General features: G+C 44.9%; 1 protein-coding gene and 1 long non-coding RNA gene across 9 annotated transcripts in view; one reads left to right on the top strand and one right to left on the bottom strand.

The window, feature by feature from the left end:
* The window catches only part of LOC128327327 (uncharacterized), a 30454-nt gene extending 13845 nt beyond the window's left edge, over window positions 1–16609 (top strand). Inside the window, exon 3 of one of the 2 annotated variants that reach the window (XR_008308595.1) lies at window positions 16171–16609. This is a non-coding gene — a long non-coding RNA (uncharacterized LOC128327327). Of the gene's footprint in view, window positions 1–12489; window positions 12620–16170 lie in introns of those variants that run through there. The other variant, XR_008308596.1, reaches the window with a different exon arrangement.
* Window positions 1–23747, bottom strand: part of NUP107 (nucleoporin 107) — a 59592-nt gene that overhangs the window by 11974 nt on the left and 23871 nt on the right. For 5 of the 7 annotated variants that reach the window (XM_053256005.1, XM_053256006.1, XM_053256003.1 and 2 more), the window contains 10 exons: window positions 21773–21851; window positions 12614–12727; window positions 11915–12005; window positions 10025–10101; window positions 7593–7652; window positions 5788–5933; window positions 5631–5679; window positions 4495–4564; window positions 1421–1539; window positions 356–469 (listed from right to left, as the gene is read on the bottom strand). In XM_053256005.1, coding sequence (XP_053111980.1) covers window positions 356–469; window positions 1421–1539; window positions 4495–4564; window positions 5631–5679; window positions 5788–5933; window positions 7593–7652; window positions 10025–10101; window positions 11915–12005; window positions 12614–12727; window positions 21773–21851 — 919 coding nt within the window. The remainder of the gene's footprint in view (window positions 1–355; window positions 470–1420; window positions 1540–4494; window positions 4565–5630; window positions 5680–5787; window positions 5934–7592; window positions 7653–10024; window positions 10102–11914; window positions 12006–12613; window positions 12728–21772; window positions 21852–23747) is intronic. The other 2 variants (XM_053256007.1, XM_053256009.1) reach the window with 1 other exon arrangement.

Below are 23747 nucleotides of genomic sequence, written 5' to 3'. Positions count from 1 at the left end.
TTCCTTCCAGTGCTATCCCCATGGGGATAGTATGGCAACTAACATTCCCAAATGCCCTTGCCTGGCTCCCCAAATGCTCCAGTTACCACAGAAGAGCCCCCACCCCGGTACTGGAAAAGCGAGGAATTGTGTGGAGACTGCTGCATTGAGAGTATCTCCACATGGCACCAAAAGGGGGGAGCTACAGATTCATTGGCACTGGACCCTCTTGAGGTATTATACGAGGGGGTATCCAAAAGTTTTAATTATCACCATGAAATAAAAAACATACAATAGTCACTTGCAGTGGACAAAGTTAGTTCTTCTCCACGTAGTCTCCCTGCAGAGTCACACATTTTTGCCAGCGTTTCTTCACCTGTTTCAAGCCCTCTTTGTAGAAGTCCTCCGCTTTGCTAGAAAACCACTGTTCCACTTCGAAAATGACATCCTCTCTGTCGTCAAATCGCCGACCATGAAGTGGTTTCTTCATCTCGAGAAAGAGGAAAAAGTCACTTGGCGCAAGATCAGGCGAATAAGGTGGATGCTGCAAAAGTTCATAGCCTAACCGGTGGGCGGCGACAACGGGTGCTTGGGCCGTATGGACGGGTGCATTGTCGGCCAGGAGACGGACGCCTTTGCTGATCATGCCATGTGTTACTTACTGGTAACTAATGGAAGTAAAGGTAGCATGGTGGCTTATATGAAGCCTGTCATTAATGTGCTGTTAGATCTATAGATGCATCAGTATAGCCTCGTCATAAATAATCTGGACTTTGTTTCATTATTATTCTGGTACTCTCCAATTCCCATTAAGAAAAGCATTTTAAGAGTGAGTTGGTGGCAGCGAAGTAATCTACTGGAAATACAGAATAATTTTTATGAGGTGCCCACCCAGGCAGCTCAGTAGGGGTGACTCAGCTATCATTTCCCTCTTTCTCGAGATGAAGAAACCACTTTGTGGTCGGCGATTTGACGACAGAGAGGATGTCATTTTCGAAGTGGAACAGTGGTTTTCGAGCAAAGCGGAGGACTTCTACAAAGAGGGCTTGAAACAGGTGAAGAAACGCTGGCAAAAATGTGTGACTCTGCAGGGAGACTACGTGGAGAAGAACTAACTTTGACCACTGCAAGTGACTATTGTATGTTTTTTATTTCATGGTGATAATTAAAACTTTTGGATACCCCCTCGTAAGTAGAATGTGATACTGCTTGTTACTTATCTGCTAGGAAACTGAAGAGGGAGATAAATTATCAGGGTTCATGAGTAAAAATATTCTTCCTATTCATATGCTCCGAACTACAGTTTTTTTTAGCTTCAAAGCCCAGCTGAGTAGCTGGAGAGAAGGAATAGGTGGTGTGCACAAGTGAGAGAAGATTCCTTTGCATATTTATGTGCTCTGACCTCAGGACAGCTAAATTAACATTCCAAAACTGAACTTACTTTTGTTTGAAGTCCCAAAGTGCGGAAAAATAAAATGAGATGAGTCATGAATCGAAGTAGGTGCCCTGGAAGCATGCTCCTGTCTTTGGAGAGCCATTTGTTAAACTCGTCCATCAACCCTGAAAAAAATAAAAGTCTAAATAAGACTTAACACTAAGAAATTAAATATTTAAAAGCACTCCACCTGTACAGATGTAAAATTTGCCTTGTTATGCAAGCTATATTACTTTAAAAGGATAGGGTACATTTCCTACTCTTGTAATAGCATGCAGTGAAGTTACAGAAGAAGCTATAATCTCATCTTGCTGTTGTCTCAAAGGAATCATCTGACTTGAAACTTAATCCTAAAGATATAGGTAGATGTAGCAGTACACTGAGCAGTATGCAGTCACAAAAACAGGTTGCTTACCTGTAACAGATGATCTGGTAGTGGTTCCATCATCCATAAATAGTGGGTTCTGCGCCTGCACAGATCAGCTTCGGGTAGAATTCGTTAGCTCCTCGCGACACCAGCAACCGCCTGTCGCACGTGACTATAGTAGCCTCTAGTGGCGGTTGGGCGTCTCTGCAATCAGTTTCTTGATGGCCGACATGGCCGTACGATGCTTCTGTTACAGTGGCTTGTCATTTCAGATGTGGGGACGGCAGGGAGGGCGTTATGAATGATGGAACCACTACCAGATCATCTGTTACAGGTAAGCAACCTGTTTATCTGGATAGTAGTTCCATCATCCATAAATAGTGGGTGAATTGCGAGCTACCCAACTGGTGGTGGGCATAATCTGCCAGTCACTGTAACACCCTCTTTAAAACTGCCCGTCCAAAGTCGGCAGCCTTTGCTGCTCGTATGTCTATAGAGTAGTGTTTCACAAACGTCTGATGTGATGACCACGTTGCCGCCGTGCAGATGTCAGCGAAACGAATGCCAGTCAAATGTGCCGCCGAGGTGGCGTAAGCTCTAGTAGAGTGCGCTTCAATTGTTTTGGGGGGACTGACCCCCAGGTGGTCATTAGGGATGTGCATGGACCAGTCCGGAGGCCATGTTAGAGGCCTCCGGACCGGTCCGGCACCGAGGGGGAGGTCTCCCTTTAAGGGCGGGGGGGTTTTAGAACTTACCCCTCCCGCTGCTCTTCCCCCTCCGGCGCTGTCGTATTTAGCGAAGATTAAATCACGTGTGACATAGGCGCCTATGTCACACGCGACGCAATGACGCGTGTGACATAGGCGGTGCGCGCGCGCACGGCGGCGCATGCATGCATGCAGCACTTAGAAAGGCTTTAGTGACGACGACGGGGGCAGGGGCGGCAGCGGGGAACGCTGCTGCCCCAAAATCTTCGCTAAATACGACAGCGCCGGAGGGGTAAGAGCGGCGGGAGGGGTAAGTTCTACCCCCCGCCCTTAAAGGGAGACCCCCCCTCGGTGCCGGTCCGGACTGTGCACATTCCTACTGGTCATACGCTAGTTTAATCAACTCCACCAACCAAAAGGAAAGTTTCTGTCGGGTTGGTGAACACCCCTTGAACTTCCCCTGTAAGTCTATAAACATCCGAGGTGTTTTACGTATAGCACTCGTGGCCTTCAAACAGAACAGAAGAGCCTGTCGGACATCTAGCGAATACATCGCACGTTCGAGGGGAGAAGTTGGATCCCTAAAAAAGGTAGGTAGTACAATATTGGCGTTCAGGTGAAAATCAGTCACTACTTTAGGCTGGAATTCAGGATCCAAGCGCATGACAACCCTTTCTGGATAGAATTTTGTATAGCGTTTGTCTATACGAAGTGCACGCAGTTCACTTACGCGTCTGGCGGAGGTTACTGCCATTAAGAACAGAGTTTTTAGGGTCAAGTGTTTTAGAGATGCCATACCTAGTGGTTCAAAGGGAGCTTCCGTCAGAGATGAAAGAACTAAGGAGAGGCTCCACTTCTCGGCCGGCTGCCGCACTGGAGAATATAGATTATTGATGCCTCTTAAAAAGTCCTTACAACATGGATGGGTAAAGACAGTCTTGCCGTCCCACCCATTGTGGTGCGCCGATATAGCCGCCATATGAACCTTAATAGACACGTTTGCTAGTCCGCTCTGCTTCAGAGTGGTCAGGTAGAGAAGGACGGCTTTCAGACTCACCTCCCTAGGGTCACAGCCTTTGGAGGCAGCATGTGCAGCAAACCTACGCCATTTTGCCCTGTAGCTTCATCTCATGTCCCTCCCAGACTTCCCTGAGCCATCTGTCTTACCAGATCTCTCGGTCATTTTCGAAGATTAGTCGTCCATTCCGTTGTCAGAGGAAAAAATCAGAGATTGCAACAAATCCGAAGGGGTGTCCGTGAGGGATGCCGAGTCCGTTCCGTCGTCAGAGGGGGAAATCAGAGTTCGCAACAAATCCAAAGGAGTGTCCATGAGGGAAGCTGAGTCCGTATGCAAAATTCAAGCCAAATGATCCGAAATAACGCCAAGTCCAAAGGAGTATCCGTAAGAGTTTTCAAAGTCCGTGTCCAAAGTTCAGAAGTCCAAATAAACAAAAAACAAACTTTCTTCGAGGAGCAACTATCTCCGAGTACTGATCGCAATGGCAGTCAGAAAGAAACTGATTGCAGAGACGCCCAACTGCCACTAGAGGCTACTACAGTCACGTGCGACAGGCGGTTGCTGGTGTCGCGAGGAGCTAACAAATTCTACCTGAAGCTGATCTGCGCAGGCACAGAACCCACTATTTATGGATGATGGAACCATTATCCAGATCTATAGTGCATTCTGAGTAAGGCGAAGGGGAAAGATACATCCTGGTATGCATCATCTGCAGTCTCTCTCTTTAATGGATATTTTATTGAGCATTTCATTTAGTACAATGGCTGTTGAGCAGCACCAATCTATCCTGTGACAACAAAACAATATTCTTGGGCTGGTGCTATGGCATAATGATACAGCAGATTGAGTTTACATTTATGTTTATTTTCATGAGACAATGGTAGTTCACCATTGCTCAGTCATATTGTTACAGGCCAATATTTACTTATACAGATTTCTAGCTTCTCAAGATGCTAAAGCATCAAAAACCCAATCATTACAAACTTACCATCTACATCTCCCAGGATAACAAACTTTTGAATCACATGATAATGTTCTTGATTCTCTTCCAAAACTCTCTGTGGGGAGGAACAAAAATCCTCACACAGTTGTCACACCATACCATACAATGTCGACATACCATATAATCACACACTATTACTCATGGTCAAGCCATATATTTTATTTTTTGCAAGAGGCTCTACTGCACCACAGAGCTATGCTAAAAGGATAATGTTTCTTGCTGATGTCTAATGTTTCTTTTTAGATCATGAACCCTTTTGGGACAGGGGGCCATCTTTATTATATTTCGACATAAACCACTTTGAGAACTTTTGTTGAAAAGTGGTATATAAATATTTGCAATAGTAGTAGATGCACAGAGTAAGCGTGCTGAAATAAAATAGAGTAGTGTCTATTCCCCCCCCTAATTTGGAATGTGTGTGTGGGGTGGGGGAATATGTTTAATGACCTGAAAGAGATGTCCATATAGGAATTTTATTTTAGATTAATTGAAGAAACAAATACTTAATATAAAAGCCTGTCTATACTCCCTGAAGAATTGATGTTATTTTAGCAACCAATAGCCCCACATTAAAAACATGAGGTCTTCTCTTTCTAGATTCTCCCCTTCTCCTCACTCTACTTTAACAAAGCTTTCTTCCATAACAGTCTCTTAACTGACTCTCTTCATTCACTCTAACTGTCCTTGCAGTTTCTAACTGCCTCTCCTGACTGTTTAGAATGCTTCAATCCATTAGAAGCAGTCCTTCAATAACATTCTAAAGAGGCATTCTAATCACACATGAAGAGGGGAAAGCCTGATCTTCTAGGTCTATAAGGACTGGCACTCCTTTTCACTTTCCCTTCAGGAATATAGAATTGTTCACAAAGAACTAGGGTTTCGTGGTATGCAAGAGGTAAGCAAAGTCCAGCTTTGGAAGCCAACAGAGACTTTGAAAAAGTCATGCAAATTAGCGTCAGCATCATTCTACAAACCATTTATCCTTTTTAAAAAAAATATTCCTGACAATGGTTTGTACAGAGCCTAACGTATTATGAATATTCAGATTTTACCATCAAAGAGGAACAATTTTAGTGAAAGATAAAAGTTCTCCCTCTTTTTTGATTCAGCCTTAAAATTACCTTTTTGTCTGTTGCTTGAAGTTCTTCAAAAACTTTTTCTAAAGTCCAGCTTCAAACCACAAAGGAAAAACATGAAAAGACAGAAACACAGTCCTTAGTGGGAATAACTCCTCCAGATGTTATATCATAATTACTGCAGAAACAAAAAGTGACTTACTTTGTTTCTAAATACTCTCTAGGGAGTTCTTGTGTTTCCTCTGTGGTCATCACTGATGAACGAATTTCCTGTTCAACAAGCGCGTCCACCATGACTCTGAAGTATGCCCAAATTGTATCCTCCCATGTATCACAAACTGGAAGCAGCTTTAAGTTTGGAAAGAAACAACAACAAAAATGATTTGGAGAAATTGCTGTATTCAAAAAAGAAAATAGAGACATAGCATTTCCTCATCTGAGAAATACAAATATTTATTACATTTATAGACCACCCCATCCAAAGGCTCTGGGTGGTGCACAACAAGTTTAAAGCGACATAAAAACAAACATTTAAAACAATACAAAACCATTTAAAACTAATTAGAATACTTAAAACAATTTAAAAACCTTGGAAGGCCAAGCCAAACAAGTAAGTTTTTAGGGCTGTCTTAAAAACCAACAGCGAACCTAAACTGTGGATATCTGCTGGGAGTGCATTTCATTGGCCATGAGCAGCTACAGAGAAGGCCCGGTTCCAAGTTGCCACCAGACGTGTCGATGGTATCTGGAGATGGACCTCTCCAGAAGATGACTTCAACATGCGATGGGGATCATACAGAAGAAGGCGTTCTCTCATAGTGACTGATATTATTTATTTATTTTACACTTGTATTTCGCATTCCTCCGAGGAGCTCAGATCGGTGTACATAGTTATTTTTATCCTAACAACAACCCTGTGAGGTAGGTTAGGGTGAGAGATACATGACTGGCCCAGAGTCACCAGTGAGTTTCATAGTTCAATGGAGATTCAAACTTCCTGGTCCTAGTCCAACACTCTAACCACTACACTATGTTGTATTCAGTGCAAGGATGCAGCAGTGCAATGAGATAGCAGCCCAACAAGATTTCCAACTAACTGCAGTACTGCAGGCAAGTGTCAATTTTTGACACCTTCTCCTTTTCCCGAAGGTCCTCTGTGCCACATGAAAATACGTCTCCAAGCACTATGTGGGGAACTGCTTCACAGAAATGACTTGCCATGTGAAGCTGCTTTCATAGGGCTAAATTCCAAGAGGCTTACGGCACCACTATGTAAGTCTGTGAACTGGGACTCAAAAAACCCTTCATAAGTACACCACTACAGGAGAACCCCATTATTCATGGAACCGCTATATGCATTTCTGCATATACACTGGGTTTCTAATAGACATCCATTACCAGTATCCGCGGATACTAATGGGTTAAAACCCATGTATCTGGACTTCCCATTTTGTCTGGAGAAGCTCAGGAAGAGACAGAAGGAGCCCTTTTGTAGCTCATTTCTTTTTTTAAAAAATGGACCTCCCCCCAATTTTTTGTGGTTTTGGGGAGCACTCCTGGGCACATGGGGGACCCATGGAGTGCACCACAGTAAATTCCAGGCTGTTTGGGGGCTTAAAACTCCCCCCCCGAACCTAACCCCCCTTTCCCCATAGCCTTAATGCCTAGTGTTTCCATTACTTGCGGTAGTAGGTGAGGAGCAGAACCTCCATGAGCAACGAGGTTCTCCTGTACATCGATATTCTGAAGTATGAAAACATTTCCCCCTTACTGAAAAACCTTCAAGTTAGAATTTAGAGATACCTATGTGCCTACTTGCAAGGCTTGGAAAAAGCCAAAGCTTTGTGTTTCAAGTTTCCTGCCCCCAGAGAAGCACAGAAATTAAGGCTTACAGTGCCAGATGCACCATCCAATATCCCAGAAGGATAGGAGGCTGTACGATTGGCTATTCTTCATCTGTCACGTTAAAGATTCTTGGCAAAACGTTACTTCATGAGCATCTCATACCTGTTTCAGGTTCCCACTGAGCGCTGCATAGATTGCTCTCTCATACTTGTCAAACTGCTCCTAAAATATTTAGTTCAGAAACATGTATGTTTATCATCTAAATGCATTTGATTCCACGGAACTTAAATTACTACCTATTAATTTACTAACACATGATATTCAGTGGCTTTGGAAAGGACTAGAAAATAATATTCTATTTATAATGATGGATAAAATTATTATACATATTTAAAACAAATAATGTTTCATAATAGTGGCTAGTTCACTAACAAAACACGAACTGTGTACATAATTAAGCAACATTCTAGGAGACTGGAATCAGCAATATGGAGGATCATGCACATTAGGGTTCTCATTGGCAGCTAGGAGGATGAAAAGTATCACATGCCTATGGGACACATGGCCCTTGGGACATGGGTTACCTTTCTCCTTTAGCTTCCTTATTGTTCCCTATTCTTCAGTTGCTCAGAAATCAATGACTTGCATCAATGTCATTGAAGAAGTTCATAAATATGCGATTACATTAAAATAGCATATAAATTTGGATCTCTCAGCAGCTGCCAGCTAGGGATGTGGACAGAACTGGTTTGGCTGGTTAATTTAGAATATGGACCAGCTTTGGCCCAGCTTCAGGCTTGGTTGAACTTGGTCCAGTCTGGCTCGGCTATTGAACCAGGCCAAACAGGTTCGCGGACTGGCTCAGGTATACTTGAAAAGGTGAATCCTCAAGGATTCTACTTTACAAGTAAAAGGGGCATCTCTATTCCTTAATGGTAAAGGCACCAGCAGGGGGTGGGGCGGGTAACAAGAAAAAGCAACCTCTGTACCTTTAAAAGAGGCTGTGATGGATACGAAGCATCGGAAGTGGCTGGGGCTCCTTCAAATGACAGCACAGGCTGGTGGCGATGTAAATGGTGACGCAAATGGCCTCTGCACATGTGTGGAGATCACAAAAATGGCCTCTGCATGTGTGCAGAAGCCCAAACTGGGCTACAGCCTGCCCAGACTGTTATTTGGGAGGCCGGAGGGGGGCTTGGAGGAGCCCCCGCTGCTGTCTCCGATGCTTTTCTGTCACGGCCTCCTCTAAAGTTATGGAGGCCGCTTTCTCTTGTTACTCCCACCGCAGGCACCTTTACCATTAGGGATGTGCATAAAACTGGTTTGCCCGGTTCGGTTCAAGTTTGAACCGGGAGGGGGAGGTTCGGTTTTGCTCGAACCACCCTGGTTCAGTTTGAATTCGAACTGTTTCAAACCTCCAAAATTGGTGAATTTTTAAATTATTTTTAAGTCCTCATAGGGAATAATGAGGATTACAGCAAATGTATAGCTTCACATCGGGGGGAAAGGGGTGGCTTGGAGCGGAGTGTGGTGGGTGGTAGTTCCCAAGGGGGGCAAGGAAGCTACCAGAATTATTTGAAAGGAATTGGGCAAAGGGCTGATCTTTAAGTGATTTTTGATGTTTATACATCTTTAAGGTTCTTCTCCATAAGGAAGAATGGAGGTTTCAGCAGCCCCATAACTGCACTTGGGGGGTGCTGGGAAGGCCCAGAGCGAGTGGTGGTGTAGTGCACAGAGGGTGCCAACCACCCCCATGGGTTGCTAACTCATAGGGTACTGGTTTTTGTTGTTTCTGAGGTGTTCCGAGTGTAGATTCTCTGGTAGCATATGAGATTTTCAATGACAAACCATGAATCCACTCTCATTTATTCACCAATAATCTGAAGAGTGTCCGATTGCCTTGGGGTTTTGTGGGTGCCCCTGGGTGCCTATCACCCACCCCACTTTTGTGCCCCTAGGTGCTCCACAATAAGGGATAATGGGCTGGTTCGAGTCCCATTATACCCTATGAGGGGAAAAATAATTCAAACATTCATTAAAAAATCGTACGAGTGTCCAATTGCTTTCGGGGTTGGGTGGTAGGTACTCATGGGTGCCAACTACCACCCCACCCACTTTTGGAGGTTCGAATCGACCCCCCCCCCAGTTTGGTTCAAATTCGAATCTGCTGCTCAAACCTGATGGCTGGTTGGGTTCGAATTAGAACCATCGAACTGGACCAGTTCGAATTTGAACTGGTTTGCACATCCCTATTTACCATTAAGATTAGGTATGCCCCCTATACTTATAAAGGGGAACCCTGAAGGATTCTCCTTCATAAGTATACGTGAGCTAGTCTGCGGACTGGTTCTTAGAACTGGGGGCCAGTCTAGTTCATACTTAGACTGCCCAAACCAGGCTGGCTCGATGTCGAGCCTGGTTCGAAGTGAGCTCTCTCACACATCCCTACTGCCAGCCTTTTAAGAAACTATGTTAAGGATAAGCTTGCAAAATGTCTATTGGAAGCTAGTGCCAGAACTGTTAACATTACACATTAAATTATTTTATTATGTTGATAGTGTTATCATAATACACGACCACTAAATTCTTCTTGCCTTTTCTGCCAGTCGCCAGCAACTTAGTTTCCAAATACATCTGTATGGATTCCCTTCCACGGGCTCCAGTTCTGTTCCTACATGTAAAGAGTAATTCGTAGTTAATTAATTAACTAAGGTAAAACACACTGCCCATCGAAAACCTCTATCAAAGATCAGTCCTAATGATGGTTTTGGGACATCTGGTGAACACCAATTTATAAATTTAAACTCTACCTTACAAATTTGAGAAAGCATTCCAGAGCTTTTATTTTCTTTCAGTTTATACCAGTTCCTTTCCTAATGGAGACCTAAGGCAGCTAATATGATTCACCTGCAAACTCTAAATGTATTTCTTAAGGCCTTGCGATTCCTCTTTTTTGGGGACAATGATTTAAATGTGAGAAGTTAAGGAGTGGGGAAAAAATCATGTAAATATGAAAAGACCTTCCAGTTCAGCTGAATCAGCAGAAAGGACAGGGACTGATAGATTACAGATTCAAGGGAAACATGGAATGCTCAATGATATGCAGAAGCTGGGAATCAAAACTGTCTGGTCTCAAGAGAGGGTGGGATGCTTGAAAGACAATCAAGGAATATGGCAGATTAAGCAGTATACTTATGCTACATATACAATAGTTTAAAGCCTCAGCTGTTCCCTTTACAAGGCTCTATTAAATATTAGATTCAGTTTATTATTATCAAAGATATCTGGATACATATTCTGGATACAGTTCAGATCCAGATATAAGGGTCTTTAAATATGAATATCGATGTGTGTGCGCACGCGTGTGTGTATATAATATACACAATTAAGAACGATTACATAAGATTAATATAGAATGGAATAAGGTAAAAAAAAGCACACACAATTAAGAGCCTGTATTAATCTCCAACACACCATGTGCGGATCTTAATCGCAGCCAAACAGAATTTGGCCACCGCGAGACATCAGTATATGTATAGGAAATAAATAAATTCATATAAAACTCATCCGAGTTATTTGGATATCTAAAAACAAGAGGAGCAATAAATCTAAGACGCAAATCACAATAAAAAGAGCAATACAAAAGCACATGACCAACTGTTTCAACGTCACCATTCCCAAAAGGACACAATCTCTCCAAAGAAGGGGCCCTCCTAAACCTACCCTCTAATACTACAGAGGGCAACACATCCATCTGGGCTAGTGTCAGGGCTCTTCTGTGGGTTGGATATGTCAGATTATAAAGGTAGTTGGCTGGTTTTTGCAAGGGCTTAACTGCGCCATAAAACCTGTAGGCTGATGCCCGGCCTAAATTTATCTTGTGTTCCATATCGATAATGTGTTGCTTAAGGATCATCCTGGCATTGCCATAGCCCAGGGGAACAGAAATTCTATTGACAGCCCATGTAATTTTAACTTTTCAGTGATTAAGTGTGTCCAATCAGAGGGGTATTCATCCTTAAAGATTAAGGGAGCTAAGCCAGTAGGAAAAAAGATCAATTTAAGCCAGAATTTGAATATATAAATCCAGGCAGAGGATTCCAAGTTTAACAAACCAGCTTCCAATCGCAGCTTAACATTTGACTCAGAGCAGGTGGTTGAAAAAAACAGTCCTGAGAAATTTGGATTGGATCCTTTCAAGTAGACGAAAGTCATTATATATGCAAATGTGTGAGCCATAAAGAAGCCGTGAGATTACCTTAGTCAAGAAGACCTTAATGGCAGCTGGAACATATCTGCCTGCTGCAGAAAAGGGGGCAGATATGGATCTTCTGCTCCATTAAATATTTCCACTATTTTAATACATAATTTTCCCCCCTTATGACATGACAGGGTGTTAGTGATGTTCCTAGCTGCAGACATTCTCCCTTGTAAAAACAGAACCCTGCATCTTATCATGCTTATGCCATATTTCACTGACGTACCTCCACTGACATTAGGATCATGGTATAGTTTCCACCCTTCAAGAGTTGCTGCTCTCCAAGCCTGTCCACATCTTTTACACAGTCGCTGGGCCTGTAAAATAACCAAGGAGAGGAGAGAAACACTCAGGTTTCATTCATTTTTAAATAATATGGCATGGTTAGTTGTTTAACAACATGCCCTTAAGTTTTGGCATGTACTTTCCCCAATATTTTGACTGGCTGATCGATTTCTGGAGTTTGATATAATGCTCTTGGCAGGAGTTTTACAAGGCAGTGGCATCTGTGTGAGTAGAGAATGTTTGAATCACTTTGCTTCTACTGTTGCTGTTTTCTTGTAATAAGCAAAGCATTTCGAAGTCTGTGTTTGCATATACAGCTGTGCAAATGCAGAAACACAGTTTCAACACCAAGCAAAGAGTAGTAGTTTCCTTTTTATCCAGGGAAGACTGATCTTCTACAAGACCAGGTAGCTACTAGCTTCTTGCTGTTGTGTGGAAAGGAGTAATTCTCTTAGAGAACTTGTCCACACATACTAAGCTTAGCTCATGCCTATTTTATTTTATTTTATTTTATAGATTTGCACCCTGCTTTTTGAGCCAGAAGATCCCCAAGGTGGCTTACAATAAGTTACACAATACAATAAAAACAATGCTGCTGGACAGTTAAAGAGAGAAACTGTAATTGAAGCCATTGGCTTACCTCATCTGTCATTCCAGCTCTAACAAGAGTGAAAAGAAACTTGAGTAGCCTTGCATCATCTTCCCGGTCCAAATCATCAAGTGGCATTTTCTGCCTTATTGGAGCATCTGGGTCCTAAATAAAAAACAGCTCTGATTCCTCTGAATTGTGAAAGCATGGTCTCCCTGCATACTGTGTTTTCAAGAAAAAGTAACTCGGAATTACAGCAGATTTCTTGCCGAAGGCTTTTTTTAAATTCCCCAAGCTACTATAAGATTCCTTACTGTCTGGTTTTTCCTAGACAAGTTGCTTTTAAGTCTTCTGTAGTCTTATTCACTGCTACAATTCCTGCCCCTGTAACTTTTATGTGAAATCCAAGAATTAAATTCCATCACCATATCTTAATTCAACCCCCCTGTCCTAAATATTCCTTTCTTTCACTTTAAAATGTGCTTGGCCCATGCTGCCACTCTCAAAATACACTATATTCACATCTCTGTGCTCCACAATCTAATTCTTACCCCGCATCCCCCAAGGAAGAGAGAAAGAGGTAGCATTTAAATCTATAATTTCCTTTTTAACTTTTCTAAGGAGTCAAATACTCCTATTCATTCCTGTGCCCATAAAATTTACTCTGACTTTTCCTGACTTCCTTCCACCTTTATCTTTCTTTTGAGAATAATTTTCAATCTAGTCTAATTTGCCAGGAAAACCATTCCCTATCAGTTTTAGGAGAACTCCTAATTACTAGTGGACAAAGACCTATTGCATTTGGCTGGGGCTCGTCAGAAGCTCAACGTCTGTTGTATCTTACAGCATGCTGCCATCACTTGAGGTATTGTAATCAGTTACTTGCCATACTCTCAAATATACATGGCTAAATTATTAAGTCAGTTGTCATATAATCCTTTGGAATCTCAGGGTTTCAGAAGATTTTAGCCTCCTAAACCAGATAACATGTAGAAATCTATGCAGCAGGCTTGGAACTTTACAGTTCAAGAGATTCAATCAATTCTTTACCGCTTATAATCAAAGGCCTTTGCAAAAAGAGACAAAATACAAACATACTGGGCTAGGCATCCAGATCTTAAACAGATCACAAATACCCCTTGCATGCGTGCAACCCTCCTTCCATTCATGGAAGCAGCTTCTGTTGACAGACTACCAAAGGTCTGAATGCCACCATACACATACAGAATAAAATATAATGGTACTTTAGAATTAAACAAGCCAGTTAAGCAGGCAGGCTAACAAATTAATGTAGAAAACACTAGAGAGAATTTTCTTTACTAAATTTCATTTCAGCTATTTTTATCAAAACTACGGTATTAAATACAACAATTGTTGCTTTCATTTTGTACCTAAATCTTACTTCATGCAGTTCGGATCTGGCAATTATGTACACCTTAGGGCCATCTATTAAGTTATTTTACTCTTTCTCAGTGTTCTCTCTAAAAATTTTCCTGTGTGCGGAATGAGTTTTATTGTGGGCAAGAGTATCAAGGCAGTTTGTGCACACATGCATTCAGAATGGGGCCTTCCTGATTCAACCTGAGCGGGATCCAAAATTAACTGAGCCGACATCAAAAAATGTGTGAGCGCAGGCATGTGCGCACGCCTTAGAGCGAACACTGCTCTTTCTGCTTTTTCCTAATCTGTTTTACAGATTTCTCCCCCAACTGATTTTACATGTCCTACTGGCCACAGAACTCAATCTTCCAATAAAACCTTTAACCTACAAAATGAACCAATCCCTAGGAAACATACAAAACAAGGAACCACCAGTCACACCAGAGTTGCACACTTCCTCAACCAATAGGAACTGCACATTTTGAATTCTCTATTTTCTCAATATCAGCTTTACCAATTTCCCCCCAAAAGTATAATCTTGCCTTAACCTAATAATATTAATATAAAAAATACTTCCTTATATCTACTTCTGTGTACCTGGCATTTCCCTAAACATTTCTAATCTTCATTATCTATTAACCTGTATTATCTACCACCCTGCGTTTTGTCACACAGATTGTCATGGCTCAGCACTAGAGCACATGCTTTGCATGCTTAAAGTCTAGGTTCAGTCCTTAAAAAAACAGGTTGCTTACCTGTAACTTATGATCTGGATGTGATCCGTTGTATTCATAAGAACTGGGTTTCTGCGCCTGCACAGAGACCTCCCGGGCTGACTAGCTAGCTCCTCTTCGCGCCCCGCCCGTCTGCACGTGCCTTGCAGATTCCGTTGGAATTGACGGTTGGGGCGCCTCTCCTTCAGATTTCTCGCAGACCGCCATATCAGTGACGATCCGCACACCAGCATCCACTAGTCCATGCACTCTGCAGCGGGGCCGGCTGGGAGGGACTTATGAATACAACGGATCACATCCAGATCATAAGTTACAGGTAAGCAACCTGTTTATCTGGATTGTGATCCATTGTATCCATAAGAACTGGGTGTTTAGCAAGTTACCCCATAAGGAAGTGGGTGCAGACGACGCCCAGCTATGCCAACACACGTTTCAAAACTGATCTTCCAAAATTCGCCTCCCTAGCCATCCGCAGATCCAGAGCATAATGCTTTACGAATGGCAGATGTGATGACCATGTTGCCGCCAGGCAGACATCTGCCATTTTAATGCCTGACAGATGTGCCGCAGACGTTGCATAGGCCCTAGTAGAGTGAGCCCGAGCCGTCTTCGGTGGTGTTATCTTCTGGCTTTTATAGGCGAGGAAAATAAGCTCTACTAGCCAGTGAGCAAGTCTCTGGCGAGAGATTGGACGGCCTTTGCTACGCCCCTGGAAGGAGAGAAAAAGCTTTTTACTCTTCCGAAAGTCATGAGTTCTTTCTAAATAATATAGGAGTGATCTACGCACGTCCAACGTGTGGAGGGCCTTCTCTAAGTCCGTCTCCGGCCTACTGAAAAAAGTTGGCAGCACTATGTCTTGATTTAGGTGGAACTCCGTTACCACCTTTGGCAGGAATCTTGGATTGAGACGCATCACAACCTTGTGTGGATAGAATTGAGTGTAGGGTCTATCCATCCGCAGGGCCGTCATCTCGCTCACCCTCTTAGCCGATGTAATGGCTACCAGGAATGCAACCTTCAAGGTCAGAAACTTTAGTGGAACAGTCGCCAGTGGCTCAAACGGTGCCTCCGTTAGGGCAGAGAGCACTAAGGACAGACTCCATTGCTCCATTGGGCTGCGCACAGGCGGGTAGAGGTTATTAACACCCTTCAGGAAACGTTTACATTCCGGGTGGGAGAAAACCGTGGATCCATCCCATCCCCTGTGCTTTGATGAGATTGCAGCCAAATGCAGCTTAATCGAGACATTCGCCAATCCACTCAGTTTGAGCGATGTCAGGTAACGTAGCACATCCCGTGGGGTCGCACGCAATGGCGTGACACTCTTCCCCCTCATATACATCTTGAAGCGGTTCCACTTGCAGGCATAACTGCGTCTAGTCGACGCACGTCTACTATTCAGTAAGATGTTGTTTAACAGTTGATTCTCCAAGCGGTCAGCTTGAGAGAGTGCACATCAGGGTGTAACACCTTTCCGTGTTCTCTTTGTAAAAGGTTTGGAGCCTTGGGGAACTTGTGGAACACCGAATGAGACATTCCCAGAAGTGCGGCAAACCACAGTTGGCGCGGCCACCATGGAGCCAGAAGTATGCATTTCGTTTGGTCCCGCAATATCTGCGCAACCACACGACCCATTAACGGCAGCGGGGGGGAAAGATATAACAGCCCCGTCTTCCAGGTACGTTGAAAAAGCATCCCCCAGGGACACTTGGCCTATGCCCGCACGCAAACAATAATTGACACACTTTTTGTTGGCATCTGTGGCAAATAAGTCTATCGATGGGACCCCCCAGATCTCGAACACCCTGTTGAGATACATTGGGTTGATTTCCCACTCGTGTCTCTGGTTGAAACTGATGTCCCTGCTGAGCCTGTCGGCCAAGCAGTTGTCTACACCCTTTATGTGTATTGCCACCGGGTGAATCGAATGTCGAATGCACCAGTCCCATATTTTTTTCGCAAGTAGGCAAAGAGACAGTGACCCTGTTCCCCCTTGATGGTTGAGGTAGGCAATCGCCGTTGTGTTGTCTAACTCCAGCTGTACTGCCTGTCCCGTTATCATAGGTTCGAATGCCCTTAGGCCCTGGAACACAGCCAACAGCTCCAAGTAATTTATATGTTGAAGTCTCTGCAACTGGGTCCATGTCCCCTGCACGCATACGCCGGCGCAATGCGCACCCCAGCCTGTCATCGAGGCATCTGTCGTTATCCGGGATGTGGGCTCCTTGGCCACAAACTCGACTCCTTTGCCCAAATTGCCCATGTCTAGCCACCACCCTAGGCTGGCGAGGACATGTCGTGGTAATGTCAAATGCATGTTCTGGCCATCCACATTGGGGCGAAAGTTGTGGAGAAACCAATGCTGCAGTGTGCGCATGCGGAGGCGCGTGTGCGACACTGTTGCGGTGCATGATGCCATCAAACCCAACATCCGCTGGATTTGAACTGCTGGCTGTCGTGGAGTCCTCTGAAAGAGGCGTATGAGTTCGTGCATTTGGGTAATTCTTTCCACAGGTAAGAACGCCCTGGCCAATTCCAAGTCCAGCACCGCTCCGATGAAGTTCACCCGAGCCATGGGTTCGAGTCTCGACTTCTTCCAATTCACATTGATGCCGAGGCACTCCAATAAGGCCAGCAGCATCTGCACTTGGCGGATAAGTAAAGTCTTGTCGTGGCTCACCACGAGCCAATCGTCTAAATACGGATACAGCCTTAAGCCCTGAGTTCGTAGGTGGGCTACAACCACCGCCATCACCTTTGTGAACACTCTGGGCGCAGTGGACAGTCCAAATGGAAGCACCACATATTGATAAATCTGTGCCCCCACTGTAAATCGGAGGTACTTGCGGTGACTCTCCTGGATCCCGATATGAAAATATGCGTCTTTGAGATCCAGAGTAACTGCCCACTGTTCGTTCACCAGTAGAGGCAGGATTCCCTGCAGCGTCACCATTCTAAATTTCTTGGTCCGAATAAAGAGGTTGAGCCCCCTTAGGTCCATTATGGCTCTTATTCCACTGTCTCTCTTTGGTATCTGAAAATACCGGGAATAGAAGCCGGTCAGCCTGTTCGCCCAGTGCACCCGCGTGATCGCCTGTTTCTCCAGCAGCACCTTTACCTCCTCCTGCAACACCTCTGTGGCCAGCGTATAGACCAGTCCAGAGAAGGGAGGCCTTGTCTCGAACTCCAACGCATATCCAGTCTGCACTATTCTTAGTACCCACCGGTCGGATGTTATGTTGTGCCATGCTGGCGCACGGCTTGCCAGTTTGATGACGATCCTGGCAACTACAGGGCTGATGTAGTGGGTCCTGGATTGTAGCGTTGGACGTAATTGGCTGCTGTGAAACTGATGCAGTGGACGAACAGTCCCGTCAAAAGCTCTTGCTGGAGGCGTCCTTGTCGCCCTGACGAGCTGTTTTTCCTTTTTGTTTTTGGTTAAAGCCCTTACCGCGCTGGTAAGGTCTAAATTGCTTTCGGTATTCTTTGCGGTCCCGATACCGATCACTCTTTTTCTGATAATAATTGCAGCTCCTTGCTGTTGAGCTGGAACCGCTCGAAGGCACCATAAAGGTGCGGGCCGTGAATTTAGATTTCTTTAACTTCTCCATTGACGTATCCGTGTCCTCATGGAATAATCCCTTGCCGTCAAATGGCAAGGACTCGACCTTCTCTTTCATGTCTGTCTGCAGGGTTGCTGAACGAAGCCACGCATGTCTGCGCAAGCTCACTGCAGTCACCATTGCTCTCGATTCAGTCTCTGACAAGTGTTTGAATGCGCTCAGTTGTTGGTGCGTTACTGCCGTTCTTTCGTACACATCATTAAATCTCCATTGGAAGTCCTCCGGAGATAAAAAGGATGAATCCTGTAAGAGAGCATCCCAAAGTAGATGGTTATAGCGTGCCATGCACGCCGCATAATTAGCAATATGAATTGCTAAACTGGAGGTGCTATAGATCTTTCGACCCATAACGTCAATTTTCCTCCCCTCTTTGTCAGCAGGCGTGGAATGACGGTGTCCACTCTTGGTGGATGAAGCGCAACTGACAACTAGGGAGTTCGGTATAGGATGGCGCAACAGGTAAGAGTTCTCTCCTTCAGTCACCCTATACAAATTCTCAATGCGCTTGGAAGTCGGAGCCCCGACCCCCACTGCGTCCCATGCAACCCTCGCAGCCTTGTCTATCCCAGGAATCATGGTGAGGGCAACAGGATGCGAAGTCTTGGACTGTCTCATCATATTATAGACCGGGTCAGCAACGTCCGCATCCGGAGAGCTTATGTCCATGCCCAGGGCTTCAGCGATGTCCCTTATGAGGATATGGTAAGCTTTCAATTCCTCAGTTGGCGAGGTGGATAGCTTTGGTGGCACATCCGAGGGGGGGGTCCGACCTATGGCTGATATCATCCCTGTCAGAGGCCGGTCCCGACTCATCGTCCTCACTGTCATCAGAGGGTGAAGATGATGGCTTAGAAGGAGGAGACGTTGCCTTCCTTTTTCTTTTCCCAGCAGGTTTTTCTGGCATTCTCGCCTGGACCACAGGTAACTGTGGATTCACAGGAAGGTAAGTTTGAACTTGCGCCAATGGTGCTTGTATAGGTAAGTTCACAGACGCCCTCTGATGCTCTGAATGCGCCTGATGTTCTGACTGCAGCAGCGGCTGAGCAAGTTGTCCAGCCTGCACAAGATTCTGCAGGCCTTGCACTGGTTGTATTTCTACCTGTGCCGCCTTCCAGCGCAAGAACTCTGCATAATCATCCGGCACACCATGGCGGAAACCGCAGGAATGAGTTGGCTGCACCAACGTCGTGGGGCACCCGACGTCGGTTCGTGGATCCTGGATCACTGCCAGTGTCAGTGAGGCAGTATGAGGCAGAACAGTCAGCTCTCCACCTCCAGGACCTTCGTCCAAGCCAGCCGACAGGAAGCTGCGAAATGTCGCACCCGAGGGGGTACTCGAACTCGACTCCAGCAGTTTCCTAAGTCCATCCCCATGCATAGCCAGACTCGGAGTTCTCGGCGTCGAGGGGGACTGTGCCGGCGTCAATGCCGGTGACAAAAGATGAGGAAGCCGTTAACACCGACGAAGGCGCGGTGCTCACGTTCAAAATCTGCTCCGGAACTGTGGACGCCGACGGAGGAATGGCATACACCGCCTGGGCACTTATGGGAGGCTCTGATGCCGAGACTTGCAAATGCATCGACGCCGACGCTGGTGTCGATTCCAATGTCGATGTCTGTCCCAGAGTGACTTGGTCCAATCTCGACGTCGACGCTGATGTCAATGCCGAGGTAGAAGTCAATGTCGAAGCCGTAACCATCCTGACCGCCGATACCGAAGGTGTCGACGTCGAGGCTGTAGGGGACTCAGCCGAGTCCACGTCGTAAATCTGTGCTGCCGTCGGTGAGGGAGTACGATGTTGAGACTCCTCACGATGGCGACCTTCCCTCTCAGAAGCATGACGATTTTTGTCCTTATGCTTCCGTTTTTTTGAAACCTCCTTCGGTTTCTTAAACAGAGTGTCAACAGCGGTTTTAGACTGCGTATCAGCAGACCCGCTGGAACCCAATCCCGGGGAGCCTGACGCACCGCACTCCTTCGACATCGAAGCTCCCGATGTCGATCCGGAACTCATCGACGCCGACGGACGAGGTGTTGGTGGTCGAAGTGCCTCCTCGTATAACGCTGCTCGAAGCCTGAGAGCTCTATTTTGTCTAGTCTGTTTTGAAAACGAGCAGCATATCTTACACGCCGCCATGTTATGATTTTCTCCTAGGCATATCAAACACGCGTCGTGATAATCAGTCGAAGGCAACTTTGCTCGACACTTTTCACACCGTTTGAAGGTCTTCTTAGTTTCCATTGTCCAATGCCGTTCCGAGTTAAAATCAGTAAACAATCTTAGGAACAAACAAAGCAGAGTCCGTAATCAAGTCTGTTCGCCGATCCGAGTCAAAACCGTCCTGTACAAACTTCGTAGTTAGAATCAGAGTCCCAAAATCAAGTCCGTTGTTCGTTCTGAAGTCAAACCAATTAATCCGTTCAGCAGAAAGAGTAGTCAAACAGTCCGAAGTCAAATTTTAGAAAACAATTGAGGAGCAACAGCCAAGAGGTGTAAGCGCTTTGGCGGTCAAGAGAAAACTGAAGGAGAGGCGCCCCAACCGTCAATTCCAACGGAATCTGCAAGGCACGTGCAGACGGGCGGGGCGCAAAGAGGAGCTAGCTAGTCAGCCCGGGAGGTCTCTGCGCAGGCGCAGAAACCCAGTTCTTATGGATACAATGGATCACAATCCAGATCCTCCATTTGCAAGAATCTCAAGGGCTGAGAAAGCCTTCTGAGGAGTTGCTGCCAGTCAGAGTAGGTAATGCTGGGCTCAGTGTGCCAATGGTCCAACTTAGCATGGAAGTTCCATATTTCACAATGAAGAGATCACTAATGGCAGACTACCTTTCCTAAAAAACAGTTTAACCTCCAGGACTGATCTTCTACTGCAGTCTGTAGCCACAGAAGAGTATTGGGTGTATTCTAGGTCATCCTGTTTTTATGTTTGGAGCAATGGTAACGTCCAATAAGCCTAGCTAGTGCCCTGTATTAATGCAGAGTATGCATGGAATATTCCTCAGGACTCACTGCAGATTGCTGAGGTTCTGTGGCAGATGTATAGGGGGTTTCCCAAGGCAGAACATTTGAAATTCAGTGATGTATAACACAAAGCTAACACAATGTTTTGGAAGACAGGGGAAAGATAATGAAATAAAGTTGTATGTTTTAATTGGACAAGTGTCTGTTTTGAGAAAATGTTCAAGCTTTCATGACAACTAGTTCTGATGTAGGCGGAATAAAAGGCTACTGTTTTCTATTATGTATGCTTCTCATCTACCTTGCCATATCAATGAAGGCAAAACAGTTACAGGGCAAATCCCATACAATAAGTGGGAACCTCAGTCTGGTAAAGCAAGACAATATTTCTCTATTTATAAAGTCTCTTTAAACTCCTTTAAAGTTAAATTAAACAACAGGTAAACATTAATTGTTCCATAATTAGTTCAGTTTAGACACTTAAGACCTAGTAGCACCTTAAATTACACTTACTAATTCAGACACTAGTGGCCGTAAGTTGCCAGCAAATGTGTTTAACTGTCGCTGCTTCAAGATATGTAGAGTGTTCTCCCTGAAAATACAAGGCATGTCCTTATTTCATCAGCACTGGCTATTAGAATAAAAAACATTTTGCCACAGCTATTTATTCTAAAGATGCCTACATTGTGTTTTGAATAAAGGCAGTTTACAAAACTTTAGAAAAATACAATAAACTGTTCAGTGCTCTTGTTCCTCTATATGGTGGCAGCAGCTAGAGAGGTCTTCCTCTCACTTCAACAGTCCCAAGGGCAACTGGCAGTCAGAACGGTATTCTTCCTAGCAAGGCGGGGGGAGGGTGGGGAAGCAGGCAGAGAAGCTCCCTGTACTGTTCATTCTATAGCCAATGGCTGGAGCTGGACTGGTCCTCTCTTGCTATGGTGTTCTTCCTTGGAGGAAATGCAACCCACAGTAGTCCTTGCTGTTTGGGTGAGTGGCAGAGACACTCCCTACACTTTGGCAGTCTCAGGGCAACTACTCTATCTCAGCCAAACAGGAGATCTGTTCAGAGAAGACATAGATCTGAGCAACTGACTAGCATTACAGCAGCACTCTTAACCCAGGCTGTTGGTACCTAAATTCAGCCAAGAAGCAGCCCCACAGTTACTGACATCTTTACAAGTTATTGACCATGGTTAAGCAGACTAATACCCTCTGAAGTTGCTATGAAAAAGATTATAACAGACTTGATATGGGGAAAGTAAATTATGCTGAAGGAGCAGGAGAGAGCATGCCTACAAATTCAGGATCTGTTATGAATCACAAAATTCTGATTTTAGTTGTACATCTAAACCAGCTCCATGAGAACTTATCTACAGTTTCTTCTTCCAAATCCATAAATTGCTTATTTTCCTATCCTATGTTCATTGGCACTCAGTCCAGTCTTATGGATGCTACTCAGAAGTAAGCCCCACTGAGTTCAATGGGATTTACTCCAAATAAATGTACACAGGACTGCAGCCTTAACAAATTAGTCTGAATTACACACACACTAAATTTCACTGTGCAGAAACAACTACCAACAAAGTTGACTTAGTGCCTCAACAACAGGTTCTGCCTTCAAGTGCTTAAGCGAACAGATTTGCAGACTCCACCAATTCTGTGGTACAATGCTCAAAAACATTGCATAAGTTAAAGCTTTCATAAAAGACTAACTAGTTTAACCCTATAAATATAAATTAACAGTATATTTTATACATTAAAACCCTAAACAGTTTATTTAAAAATGTTTCACTCATCATGTATTTCAGAAGTAATCAAACCACTGCTTTAGTATAAAGACTGACATTTCCCCTACACTAGGGGTGTGCATAGAACCAGTGCCTGCCGGTCCAAAGACAGGCTGTGTGTGTGGGGGATAACTTTAAGGGTGGGGGAGGGTACATGTGTGCACTGGGAACTTCCAGCAAGGTATGTGCATGGAACCGGTTCAAAGGCGAGAGTGGGACAACTTTAAGGGCGGGGGAGCATACCTCCCTGCCGCCCCGCTACCTCCATGGCTTGAAGTGCTGGTACGCATGAGTGTGGGAACTCACAAGGAGGAAATGGGGCGGCAGGGAGGTATGCGGCTGCCTCGATTGAGTCTTTACAAACCCAGTGCTGGCGGGGTGAAAATGGAGGGATGGATAAGTGCACCCTCCCCCCCTTAAAGCCCCCCCACCCAAGCCTCCAAACCGCCTGGTGTTTGAACTGCCTGGTGTTCGGACGTAGGGATGTTCATGCACATCCCTACTTCCAGTCCGAGGAAGCAATGGGGCAGCAGGGAGGTATGCTGCCGCCCCGCTGGACCATTTGAATACACAGCGCTGGCGGGTGAAACGCAGCAGGAGGAATAAGAGCACCCTCCCCCACCCTTAAAATTATGCACCCCCCACCACCTTTGGACTGGATCAAACACCGGTCCATGGAACCAGTTCGGCGCTCCTAGAAT

This window comes from Hemicordylus capensis, chromosome 5, assembly GCF_027244095.1.
Source record: "Hemicordylus capensis ecotype Gifberg chromosome 5, rHemCap1.1.pri, whole genome shotgun sequence".
Taxonomy (NCBI): domain Eukaryota; kingdom Metazoa; phylum Chordata; class Lepidosauria; order Squamata; family Cordylidae; genus Hemicordylus; species Hemicordylus capensis.
This window is presented reverse-complemented; position numbering and strand designations above follow the sequence as displayed.